Source organism: Poecile atricapillus, chromosome Z (assembly GCF_030490865.1).
Source record: "Poecile atricapillus isolate bPoeAtr1 chromosome Z, bPoeAtr1.hap1, whole genome shotgun sequence".
NCBI lineage: Eukaryota > Metazoa > Chordata > Aves > Passeriformes > Paridae > Poecile > Poecile atricapillus.
The window spans coordinates 63,886,277-63,900,091 of record NC_081289.1 but is presented as its reverse complement, the minus strand read 5'-3'; the positions used below and the strand labels follow the sequence as shown (position 1 = coordinate 63,900,091).

Here is a 13,815-nt window from a genome sequence, read left to right as displayed (position 1 = left end):
CCTCTCCTGAATGTAATTACTCAAGCTCTACAAAATAGCCAAACTATGGAGGGAAAAAAGCATTAAAAAACCCCAACAAATTAAACAAAAAACCCCCAACCAACCAACCAACCAAGAAGTAATTTTCATGGATATTTTAAAATTAAAAATAAGTTTCCTTTGAGGGAATAGTCATACCCAGCTTTACTGCAAAAGCAAAAACTCAACATAATAGCAGTGGGTTTGAAACAACAGCAGAAAGAGAAACCAGAGCACCTATTTCTTGATTGAGGAAAAGATGATTTAGTGATAAGATTTTAATACCCTGAGATGTGGAAGACTTGAACTCATTCCTTCACACACCCCCAAAAGCAGTATATCGCATTTTTGAGTCAAAATCTCAAAAGGCAATTGGTCACCTCACTAATTTATGACTTACATCAAATGAATGACTTCAGGAATGTCTAAATGCTGAAGTGTTCACTGTTAACTACAGATGCACACAGCATCCTGCAACTGTGTGTATACAGAAGCATGACTTCTGTGGCTAAGCTCACTTCATGTCTTTTATTTTGGTGGGCCCGGTGCCAACCCCGTGCTCAGAGAGCACATCTTCCTCACCCTGACAGCACTGCATTTAGCACTAGACTTGGGAATTTATAACCAAAAGGCCAGGATGGAAAGGCACAGAGAAATGTCTGTCTCTGAGATGCATTTTTGAGCCCCTTCTTGAGGAGGAGGCACTTCTTAGAGAAAAACTTAAACAGAGCACCACTGGCACCACCCATCACTGTCTCCTCCAGGGGCTGTTTTAGAAGGAAGTGTTAATGAGTCATGCAAGAGACAGATAATATGGAACCCTTAAAGCTAGAAAATATCTTGAAGGGTAAATAATAAATGATACTTGCAAAGCATTCCCATGTCTCTCTGTCCCTCCCAGATTCCATTCTCCAGACATAAGCTCCCTGCATCAGTGCTCTTGAAGATCTGCTCTGGACCTGTGAGCTGCAGCACTGCCAGCACTGATACCCAGGAGCTGGGCACTGCTGAGTGCCACACAGCCCGCTGGGTCAGCTGTGGGATTTTAACAGTGATCGAATTGGGGCACAAATCCAGTGAGTTTTGTGGCTCCAGCTGGTGATGACCAGAACTCCTTTAAGAGGGCAAAATTCCAGCCCCTGCTCTCTGATTCCACTTCCAGCCTGGTGGGCTCTTACAAGAGACTGTAAACAAAGGTAATTGAGAATCATGAAATGAGGCTTCAGCTCTGAGTTCACTTAACTGTACTTGAAAAACTACAGTTTTTGAACTGTAGGCTGAAAAATGGGGCAATATTTGTCTAGCCAATCTGTTACACAGTTCAGATGTCTGTGGAGCACCTGGTAGTCAATTTAATGTGCACCATGAACACCATTATTCTCCTTCACAAGAATATGCTGCATATAAACTAAGATTATCATGACTTGTACATTGTGGTATTGGAAAGATGGTGCATATCCAGATTGAGACCCTGGGCTTCCATTCTCTCCAAAAGTTTGCCAAGTGAAATGTATTTGTAGCTATTTACCGCACAAGGAAAGATATGATGCGATAAATTTCCTTTTATGAGTGCTGGCAGTGCTTCATCATTTTTGTATTAAAATAGTCTACAAGGCTCACTTCTTGACCCAGAGTAGTGTCTAAGAATTCCATAATTCTTTTATTTCCACTTCATGATGGTAAAAATGACGGTAAGAAACTAACTTCACTCCTGCTCTTACGAAGGTTCTTTTCTCTATGTTCAAACTAAAACTAAAATATTTTATTGAAAAAATGAACAGAAGATGCAAGTTCTTCAAGAAATGCTTGAACTTCTTAACAGCTATATGTGAAGAAAGTGTAAATCTCATACTATGATGCATATAATGAATGTATAGATATTAGAATTATCATAAATATATAAAACTTATACTAAATCATACTTAAATTATTGATGATATGCTGAGTCTAATAAACTCTATCTGCCTGATGGAAATTTAAAAAAAAAATCAATTAATTCACATGATTATTAGAGGGGGAACTAGTAGCAACTTTCAGATCAGGTTGTCTCCCTGTTCCTACAAAACATGTCCCTTTCATTTCTGGAAGATTCATCAACATTGTAAGCACCTGGGCATAAATTTTATTCTTAAAATCTCTAGTTCTGCTTTTGACTGGTTGGTTAAAAAGCTATTCAGCCACTTTTGACTACGCAGACAGAGGAAAATGGGCAGCACTTTTAAAATAAGCCCCACTGATAACCAACATCCACAACCATCCCAAAATGAAACCAACAAAACAAAACAGCTTGTGTACTGAAACCATACCTGAGGATGTATCCCTTTCCAAAGTACGTTCAGTGGTACCCATGAGATTCAGCATCCTGGAGAGAGCAAAGAGACCCTGCTCAACAACCCCCTGCTTTTCTCCGAGACCCCCACCCACCCAAAAATCACATCTTGTGGGTGCGGAGGAGCCTGCCGAGCCCAAGATCCTGGCTCTCCCCTAGAGACAAGGTACTTCTTTGTAAGAGAGACACAATGTATCGCTCCCAGGGGTCTTTGAGTTAGATATGTTAAACTGTTGTGCCCCATTGGTGTTCCCCCCTGCTGTCCCACCTCCATACATGTATCTCGGGCTTCCCACCACCCCTCTCCTCTCCTCTAAATACCCTGGGTTTTCCCCTGTACGGTGGATTAGCTGTTGCTGGCGCCCTTCGCCAAAGCTCTGCCTGAATAAAGGTTTGTGCTTAGCAGAACGCTGGACCAGCTTTCTCGTCCCTGCTTCCCGTGTCGCCTGCCTGCCGCCGCTGAGCCGAGCTGGAATCACTCGCCTGCCCGAAGCCGCTCACACGCGCTTCGGCCCAGCCCTTCTCAGGGCTGTCTCTAGAGAAGTTGCGGTGCTCCAGGCTTTCCATCGCCGTGGCAACATCTCACCACCATTATGTAAATGCAGGACTCCAAGTCCTGTTTTTCTCTCACTTCAGTGAGTCCTGATGAGTCCACAGCCATCCAACATGTATCTCCTAAAAAAACCCTGCGTTTTTAATGTCAGCAAGGATGTCATGTATTCAGATTATCTCTGTGTGTTTGTGTGCATGCATGTAGGTCTCTGGGTTATACCATAATTTTCCATACACTGCAACACCTGTGTACGTGAAAAATCTCAGATAAGCAAATCACTTGTGTGGCTTAACTATTATTCCTAAGTCATTCAGGGTACATTCCAGTTTTCCATGAAGAATACGCATATTCTGTGCCTCAGTCTCTTCGCTCAGTATCCTGTCACTATTTTATGTTGTCTCCCAGTACAAGGAGCGGGGAGATGCAAGCTGAAAAACCAGGTGAAAGAGCTGACAAAGAAGTATGTTTTGCTTTGCTGGAACTGGGAAAGGTTTTGATTCCATTACTTTTGCACCATAGTTCAGCAAAGTTTCAAGAGCACTAATTTCAATTAGACAAATGCCAGCATCACAGGATCCTCGTAGGAAAACATTTTAACAGAACAAAGGCATGATATTTTACTAAAAGCCTGTCTGCACAACCCAGCTTTCAATCCAGGCAACAATTCAAAGGGCAGTGTCCTTGAAACTCTCCTGGAACAGCGAGAATGAAGAAAAACAATGGCATTGTGTATAAGGAAAAGAATGTTAAAAAATATCTATTAACCAATAGTAGCTTGTTAAGTCACGCGAACCCTGCCGGACCCTATAAAAGTGTGCTAAAGATAGAAATAAAAGACGTTCACTATACCTCTGTGAGGACACAGTGAATAGTCTGAGTGGTTTTCCATTAGGTCTTCGTCCTGTTTGCCATTTGAGGCACTATGGGAAATCAAACAATACTTATACCCGCATTCCATGAGAGTCATTTTAAGAGCAATGCAGACAAATTCCACTGTTTTCATGTTATTCCACCTGGAAAATCTTGGTGTGCAGTTTAAGTGCTCTTCATTAGGCCAGCAGAATTCTGTAATTCTAAATCATAGTACAGCTTTATATAAAGCCAAAGCATTTTCAATATCGGATATTAAAAAAGCAGATGAACTTAAATAAATTGCTACCATGTAATGTGAAGTATCTGTTGTTATGCTTATGTTGCATTAAAGGAAGACAAAACCACTGCATGAAACAGGTTCACTGCTGAAGAGGTAACCAGATAGGAGCCACAGAGAACCTTCAAATAATAAGAGGCAATACAAATTCTTGCATAGCAAACCTCAGCTGTTACTTGATTCCTTTCTTCAGTTATACTAAGTGTTCCAGCATTGTTTGATTTGGTTTGTTTAAATCATTAGTGATGCAGTGGAGAAAAAGGATACTGTTGGTTCTAGAGATGTAATAGAATACCATGAAAAGTAGGTGCTTATTTCAAGTGTATCTGAAAAGATTGACCAAAATAGAACTTTAGGAGAGACTACATAGGAGCTGTGCATTAGAACTAAAGAGGCAGTTTGGAAAGATGACAATAATACTTTCAGGGTAAGTGGAGCTGGGCATTTTTATATTCACATGTATGAGTTTAAAAGTCAACTAAGACATTTTATTAATTTTATTCAGTTTCCACAAAACGTCTTTTCTGTGAGCCATGGACTCTTATACAACCTTCAATTGATTATCAAGGTGATATTAAAGTGCAGTAAACTGAACTTGAAATTCTTAATGTACCAGGTCCACATTACCTTATTTCTGTGCTAAGCTGGAGCCTCAGACAGTAACTCTTCTGACACTTCACTTCATACTCAGAGTGAAGCATATTTTCTTATTTCTTACCTCCATCTCCTGTAATTTTTTTGGGACATCTATTGCTTTATCTAGCAGTTCTAAACTCCTCACTGCTTCCATAGCACGTAACATGCAGTGCATACGTGCAGCATGACCAGAAAGTCAGGCTTAGCATGTTCTGCAGCGATTTAAAAAGCACAAGCTGGCCGAGGTTCTTCCCCACTGCATTCTAAGCAATCCCAGTAAGCCAGGCTGACCTAGCTCTCCTACACACAGAATGGTAGAGAGCTTCCTGGTGAGTACTTCCACTCTGGGTGCTCAGAATGTCACCCAGGACATTTCCAGCAGAGGAGCAGATCCTACATTCTTCACAGAATTAATACATTCAGCTGGATATGATGAGCTCAGCAAAGACACTTGGCATCTGAGAGACCTGGCACTTCACTTTTGTCCACCTTTCGGAAATCTGGGACTGTATTTGACGTGGCGGAATCCAGGATATCTAAACAAAGGTATCTGTGATAAGATTTGTTCAAAATTTGCTGTAGAAAAGAAGCTGCCTTGACAGTAAGGATTGTGGAAGAAGTGAGTGAGCCTGAGATCTATGTGTTCTAGCAACTAGGACATCCCATAAACGTTTCTTTAAAAGTACCCTCCTGAAGCAGGAGGGTGTTCCTTTGATGTTCATCTGGAGTAAAATTTACCAAAAGCAGCAGTGTGCTGAACATGGATCACTCTACTGAAAGCTGACTTGTAAAAAATAATTGTGACATACTGGTTTCTTTTTAGGAAAACCAGGAAAATTTGGAGAGGGTTTTAAAGTAAATCAATAACTTTTGATACTGCAACCCAAGACGTGCAAGTGACCCACATTGAAATACTGAAACAGGAACTCCAAGCTAAAATATAACACCTACAGCTGATCTTGTTCTGGGAATAGCACGATTTCAACAACAAAAGTTCTCTTCTTATGCTACCCTAATGTGGAAAATAAGATAAAATTCAGAGTGGCTTCTAAGTAAGAATGTTCTAGTGAGAAAATAGAGCAGGACTTCCGAAGGTCAGTAAGACCACTTTAAGGCATTGCTGAGTATTTGTAAAATGCACTAATAAGTGCCACTGTTCTTACAGGGCACTTACAAAGGGTTCTCCAACTTTGAGCATTAATACCACTCTCCACCTGGCATTCAGGTGCACAAACTGACTTGCAAAGTGTCTGTCCTGAGGACATACAGGAGCAGAGAAGCGTGGAAATACACAGCATTTCTCTTGGCCTTGACAATGACTCATCATGGTAAGGGCAATGAGGTACATCTGACACATCTGCTTAAAATGAAGATGCAAAGATTTAGTATTTTTTAATTGTAAAAGGTGTTATTATTTATAAGAGATATTTGTGAATGTATTATATGATATTCAGTGCCATTTTATATCCCATGTGTACAGCATGAGGAATGTGTATCTTCTAGAGGTGTGTCCATGCACCTTACTACTCCTAACAATTCATTTTTTAGTTCAGGACATAAAACCTTCAATTTTCAGGTTCAGGATAGATTCAACCATTTTTGGGTGCTCAAGCCCAAATGCTCACTCAGATGCCTTGCTGTCTTTGATCTCTGGACATGTTCACTTAGAATTAACTTTGAAAACACAAAGATTTACATAATTTAAATAATTAATCTTAGCTTTGAACATTTATCAGGCACTGCTACTAAAAATTCCATCATCTCTTTCTTTGTCCTTTTTCCATCAGCTGTTAACAATGGATGGACATTCCATACTTCAAAATTTGTAAAATTACCAAAAATCTTGTGGAAATCTGTAATTGCAAAGTTTATACTTTAATTAGCAGTAGTAATTACTCATTGTCCATCATTCACAATGCATTCTGACCAGTAATTGTGCTAAAGTGGATGAAGTAATTGTGAGATCCTGTATTAGTAATGAAAGGGTAAAATACATAACAGCTCTGTTGTAATATGAAAAAAACACATCAAAACCAGAACTCCTGGACACAGCCAGGGGCACAAGCATATTGCTACCAAAAAAGCCAATTAACATTTGCACAAAAATGTCAGGAGGCACAGGAAAAAAACCTGAAATTTAAGAAAAGCAGCACTACCTAGTCCAGATTTACACAACACCATCACCATCTTGTTTCTATGGGGAAAATGTTCCCAGGGATGATCCATTTGCATTTTCCTGAAAAAAATCTACAGAGCTTTGCTTATAGAGGTTGTTGAAAGAGCTTGTCCCTTTTTTGGGTAGACAAACAGCATACAGTGACTGAAAAGTTGTATTTTTAGTTGTGAGGGGAGAAAACTGACTTGGAAGAGACTGAGGGGAACCCTCAGTGGAGTCTGCAGCTTCCTCCCAAGGGATAGCAGAAGGGCAGATCTGATCTCTGCTCTCTGTGACCAGGGACAAGACCCCAAGGAACAGCTGGAGCTGTGTCAGGAAAGGTTTAGGTTAGATATCAGGGAAAGGCTCCCCAGGAATTGGCCACAGCCCTGAGGCCACCAGAGGTCCAGGGGTGTTTGGACAACACTCTCAGGCACAAGGTGGGACTGTTGGGGTGTCTGTGCAGGGCCAGGGCTCCCTTCCCCTTCCAACCCAGGATATTCCATGATTCCATGCAATGGAATCATGGCTCTGTGGCTCCACAGCCACACACTACAACAGGCCCCAGGATGGCAGAGCGTGAGGCTCTTCCATCGGGGTCTGCATGGAGGAGGATTACTAAGTTGTGAGTTGAAAATTTGTTCAGGAACCCCTTCCGCAGTCAAACCTTGCTAAAACAATCTGCAGTGACTTTTCCAGAAGGAGTTTATTCCCAAAGGGAAATGGAGGCATAGGAAGACTGGAAGGAGGCAGAATCCTAGAATTGTTTAGGTTGGAAAAGACCCTTCAGATCATCCGATCAAGCCATTAACCCAACACCACCCTGTCCACCAGACCATGGGGTCTGAACAAGATGGACAAGCCCAGTGCAGGAATATCCCCAGGGACATATTGGAAGGAAGCCTAGATGGCTTTGGGTGGATTTAGGCATTTATACACCATGGCCCATTCCTTACAGGGATTGTAACAAGCAGTCTTCTTCCTTCTTTCCTCCCTCCCTTCCTTCCTCCCTTCCTCCCTTCCGCACTTCCGCACTTCCTTCCTTCCGCACTTCCTTCCGCACTTCCTTCCGCACTTCCTTCTGCACTTCCTTCCGCACTTCCGCACTTCTGCACTTCCGCACTTCTGCACTTCCTTCCGCACTTCCTTCCGCACTTCCTTCCACACTTCTGCACTTCCTTCCGCATTTCCTTCTGCACTTCCTTCTGCACTTCCTTCTGCACTTCTGCACTTCCTCCTGCACTTCCTCTCTCTCTCTCTCTCTCTTTCTCTCTTTCTCTCTTTCTTTCCCTTTTCTCTCAACAAACAGAGAATGTAAGGGCCCTTGCAGATTCCAGGTGAGAAGTTCCCCAAAGCAGAATGTGAAAACTGACATGAAATAGAACAAATGCATCAAACTCAAGCCATTAAGTAATACAGAATATTTCTTTTTTTCCTACCCAAGGAGCTGGTCTAAAATATGTAACTATTATATATGTAACTATTTATTGCTTCAAAAGAGTGAAAGATCCTCCTTCTTTTGAGGAAACATAGCACCCCCATAGCACATCCATTGCTTTTCAAAGTAATGAAACCCTCTTGCCAAACATATTTGTGGTATTGAACCCACCAGCCCTGGCAAGCTCCTGCTCCTTGACTTCTCTGTTAAAAGCGTCACAGGTGGAGCCTTTGGTGAGGTTGGGCTGCTGCTGGGATATCTGTGATCCCAATGTGATTATTTTTGGCTGTACTGGAACTGGTGGTAATGGTGTAGATGTTGCTTCTGGCGTATTTGCACATGCAACAAATTTCTTTCATTCCTCTTCTGAAGTTTGCATTATAGATGTAGAAGAGGGTTGGTTTAGAGGCTGAGGAACTGAAGGAGATCCAGGTGATGGCCAGGAAAAGCAAGGAGCTCTTTCTGTAGTCTGTTTCCTGTGGGTGCCACAACTGTACTGTGAAAAAAGGGAGCCAGCACAGGAGAAAATCCAAGACAAAAATGAAAAACATCTTGACAGTTTTCACTTTTCTTCTTGAGACAAGATTCGTTGTCCTCCTGCCATCTGTGTCCTCAGTGCCACTTCTCCAAATGTAGGTGAAGAGTTTCTGGTAGCAGAGGATAATGAGAAGTGATGGGATCAAAAGCAACAGCACTGAGAGGTGGATGACACCAGAGGCAGTTCCGAGCCAGGAATTGGGGAGGAAAAAGTTGCAGTGGTGGTCGCTGTTGAAGCCGTAGAGAAAACAGGCTGGTGATGCAAACACAGCACCACAGAGCCAAGAGACCAGAGTCATTCTCTTGGCTTTCTCCCTTGACACTTTGAAATTCAGAGGATGGATGAGAGTGTAGAATCGATCCACGCTGATGGCGAGGAGCACATAGATCTGGACTCCAGGCGTGAGGTACTGGATGTATCTGACCAGCTGGCACACCCTGCTGCCCAGCATCCACTGCCCAGAGCTCAGCTGCAGCAGCAAGAAGGGCGCGCTCCCCACGCTGCTCATGAGGTCTGCACAGGCCATGGACACCACAAAGTAGTTGGTGGTGGACTGTGTCCTCCTGCTCCTGTGGATCACTAAGCAGACGAGGAAGTTTCCCAGGACAGAGATCAGCCACAGAGCTCCCCAAACCACGGTGGCAGCTGCGACTTCCCCCGGCCTCAGCCCATATTCTACCAGAGAGTGGTTCATGCTGGAGCCGGCTCCTGGGGGTGGAGGTTCTGCCATCTCATAGCCAGCAGGAGGGGTGGAGGCTTTGGGGCTGCTCGTGTTCTGCAGCAGGAGCAAGGTAAGGAGAAAAACAGGACCACTGCTGTTATCCATGTTGTGGGCAAACTCAGCCACGTCTTTTCCTCAGGCTGCAGACAGAGAGAGAAAAGGTTTTGTTGAACAACTGCGTGAAAAGCCCAAAGTAATCAATAAGAGATAACTCTAAGTAGTCTCTATACTCCTTAGAGCAGATTTCAGAGAAAGGGGTCAGAAATATATGGTGACACTATGTGGCATGGCAGAGAATATTAAGTTTAGTGCAGATTTTTAGGAATGGCCTGAGTATTTCAGACAAGCATTTCTGTCTACAGAAAGATGAGCTGGAGACTCAGCTGGAGATTGAGGTGCAATTTCATCAGGGCTGTTGAGCTGCAAACTGAGTGAGCAGAACATGCCCCAATGATCCCAGAAATGAGCTGTACTTCCTCTGTGAAAGTGTCAGAAAAGCAGACCAAGAGGGTCCCTGCACCCTTGACTTGACCTTGAGCTTTGCTGCAGAAGGAAAATACTGAGGGAGGAGGTCAGTGTACACAGACAGATGATGGGGGATAGATGGGAGAGCCTTTTGAGTTCTAGCAGTGGAGCCTCAGCTTGTCTTGTCAGCATTGTCAATACATGTGGGTGAAGTCAGCCGCTGTGCTCTGGAGAAAATCCAGGGAAATGGGAATGTTCTTACCTTGGTCAGGGCCTTCCACCCAGGCAGCAGCAAGGCTGACTCTTCACAGCAGGACCAGCCCAAAGGTCCTGCAGGTCTAGGGTTGACCCAAGGGACAACTGAAGGACTGCCAGAAGCAACTGACACCAACAGTCAACCGAGAACCTCTGCCCCCGATTCTGTAACAGAGCTCTACAAGCTGAGATTCACTGTGGTCCAAGTGCAGGACCCAGCACTGGGTCTTGCTGAACCTCATCCCATGCAGCCTGTCCACATCCCTCTGCAGAGCCTTCCTACCCTCCTGCAGATCAACAACTTGTGCACAAATCAGTGTCACCTGCTCGCTGCCCAAAGGGTCACTCGGCACCCTCAGCCATGGTCGTTGGTAACGATATCAGACACAACTGGCCTTGCCCAGCTCTGGGAAGGACAGTCACCCTAGGGAAGACATGTTTTTGTGATAATAACGTATTCTTTGATAAGCATACGAGCAGACAAACCCTGTTCCTTTCCAATGCTCAGTAACTGGGGTGTTATGAACTGGTACACACTTTCAGAATTTCAGAACTTTAATGCTTATTGTCTTGTCTGCCACCGTACACTCAAGCCCTTCAATTCCCTACTGCTATTCCCCCTTCTCCTCCTGCTGATTTATCCCAAGCCAGGAAGATGGCAAGCTCCTCTTCTAAGCATCTCTGAGATCAAATGTAGTGGAAGACTGGAAAAGGCCTGTGTCATGGGGTGGCTTTACCTTTATGATAGCTTTGGGAGCTAAAGAAGGTGAAGCTGCTGGTGGCTGATGGGAGTCTTTCCTCCTGACCAATTATCAGTCATTTCTAAGAATTGACAGCAGTTTTAACCATTAAATGTGAAGTCAACTTGTAAACGCCTCCTTAAGATGTAATGTCAGAGCACTCTTGTTCTCTTTGTTTCCTGGCTGTGAAAGGTAACACAGCTCCGGCTGGCCTCCCGTTCCCTGCCCAGCCCATGCGGCCCAGGCAGGGGCTGGGCTGGGCCGGCCGCAGCTCCGGTCCGGGAGATGGGGCCTGCGGGGCTTGCCCCGGGCTCTGGCCAGGCCAGGCCGGTCCCTGGCTCGGCTGCAGTTTTTGCTGTGACTGAATTCACCAGAGACTGCCAAGTAAGGAAAGAAAAAAGCTCTTGACCTGCAGCAGGCTGAGACAGTGACCACACTCTCCACAGCAGCCATGAAGAATCTTCCATCGCAGACAACTCCAGCTCTTGCTCCAGCAGAGATCACAGAACCATCTACAAAGCCTGGGCAAGATTTTAACCCTTTCATTACCCAGATGAGACTTGCAGATTAATCCTTTTATCCAGAGAGAGAAAAAGAGAGTAATCAACATGTAAAGAGACTTTATAAACTATCAGAGACAGTAAAGAAAAGAATTAAGCTTCAGAAAAGGTAGAGAATAAGGAGATGCTTTATAAGCTGGAATATTTTTCTGTTAAAGCTATGGAGATGGACAATAAGGTCTTGAAAAAAAAACCTCCTTTAATTCATGACAGAGTATATTGGGAGGAATGGAGTGTTCAAAGTTTGGATTTTGAGTAAAAAGTAGAGTAATTGTGATACAGTGAGGTGCTGGAACAGAGTGAAGTGAAAATTTGAAGCCTTGAGGGGCAATGAGAAAACTGTTTTGTTGAGAAGACCCCCGAGCTGTTCACCAGTCTTCACAGAAGTAATTGTGAATGCCAGTTTATTTCTATCTTTAGCACACTTTTATGGGGTTCTACAGGGTCTGCAGGCAGAACAAGCTACTATTGGCTAACACACACAGTTTACATTTTTTCTCTTACACACAGGGATATTGTTTTGCTTTACTCTCTCTTCTGCATGAAGGTTTCAAGGACTTTAGCCCTTAATATCATGACTTATTTCAAAGGCTGGTTTGTGCATACAGGCCTTTACTAATATATAAAATATAGCAACAAATCCCCCTTTCTCTTTTTGCACAAACCAGGCTTTGGATAAGATAACATACAACTTAGACTGTCATCCCAATTAACATTATAAGTAAAGTCCGTCCCCCTTCTAGCATAAGAGACTTCAACCATCCAGTGATGCCCCAGCTGGCGAACCAACTTCCAATGGGATCACTATCTTCTTTCAGGGCATGTAACCCATCCTGTAGCTGTTGTAGTTGCTCATGGATGGAAGCTGAATGATCAGCAAGATCCAAGCAGCACATGCCTTCAAACTCTCCACAACCATGTCCTTGTGCTAAGAGCAAAAGGTCAATTGCAACTTGATTTCATAGTACTGCATGATACACACTACTCACATCGGCTGAAAGCTCACTTAACATTGTGGATGTTAAGTTTAATTCTTTCCTAGTCCAGCAAGCGAGCCTTTTTAGAGTGGCTAAACTTTAATTCATTCAGGCTTCGCTTTGACTGTTTGATGTTCTTCATTTTGCTAGCTATATTCAACAATTGATGTAAGCTTGGGTGGAACAAAGTGAGTTTCCCAAGATAACAGGGTCTTCTGTTAGCAGGAATCTAATTCCATGCTCTATCTCCACAGATTAGGAATATGGAACTAGGTGATCGTTTTGGTAATTGTCTTGTGAGATTGCACCACGAATAAAGGCTCTACTTTCAATGGTAGTAACAAGATCAGCTATAGGGTTGACTGCAGCCCAGTGCTGTATTACTTTGTTAGAATGACTTTTTGTCGGGGGTTCAAACATTATCCATCCACCTGAGGTATTGGTGGAACATATCAAATCCAATTCTTCTGAGGGTTGTAACATTAAGAACTTTGGTAATTTTTGCTTGCTAACAGGCTTCAGGTTGTCTTAATGTGAAGCCAACAGTGCGATTGCACTCTTGTAACATTGCCAATCGATTCAGTCAAGTCTCGTTACTAATTAAACCTTTAAATGCTTGAGGATCCCATTCAGGGACTCCTGTGAGACAGGTGTGAAAGGATCTCCAGGGGTGGCTAGGCTCAAACACATTGACTTTTGGCCAGTTCAATGTGCCAGAGTGACCCATATGTTCTGTCACTTTTAGATGTTAGTTAGCAGACAGTTGGTCATGACTATACACAACACAATTACCATAAGCATTTTACCATGTAAATGACACCATATTTGCAAACTCATAGGTAGAACTTCAATCGTTAAATGAACTTTCAAAGATGCTTACACTACCTCTTGAAGAGGGAATACTTATACTTGATACTAACATAACAATTACTACACAAGCTAAACACTTAAACTATTGTCTAACTACTTTTAACACACATGCTCTGGTATATGTGTAGTCTAAGCGTGAAAGCAATTTGCTGAAAGGGTAAACACACAACTACAATTTGCCTTATATACAATTAAATGGAGTCTCTACACTTCTTAGATCTTCTACAGAATTTCTCCAGCACGATTCAGTCCTGGAACGTTCACTGCTCCCGTGATGTCAGCTGGCAGCTGATCAGTGACTGAGGGCTTTGATGTTCAAGTTGTTCTTCAGATCCTTCTAAATCTTAAAACAAAGGATACCTGAAAAATTGGTAGAGACACAACATCATAATAACAACATAAAATTTCTG

At 43.1% G+C, this 13,815-nt stretch overlaps 1 protein-coding gene across 1 annotated transcript; it reads right to left on the bottom strand.

Annotated features, from left to right (window-relative positions):
• Positions 1–8,494: 8,494 nt before the first annotated feature.
• Positions 8,495–9,643, bottom strand: LOC131573907 (probable G-protein coupled receptor 19). Its single transcript, XM_058828275.1, has one exon. The coding sequence runs from the start codon at positions 9,641–9,643 to the stop codon at positions 8,495–8,497; it is 1,149 nt and encodes a 382-aa protein (XP_058684258.1).
• Positions 9,644–13,815: the final 4,172 nt, after the last annotated feature.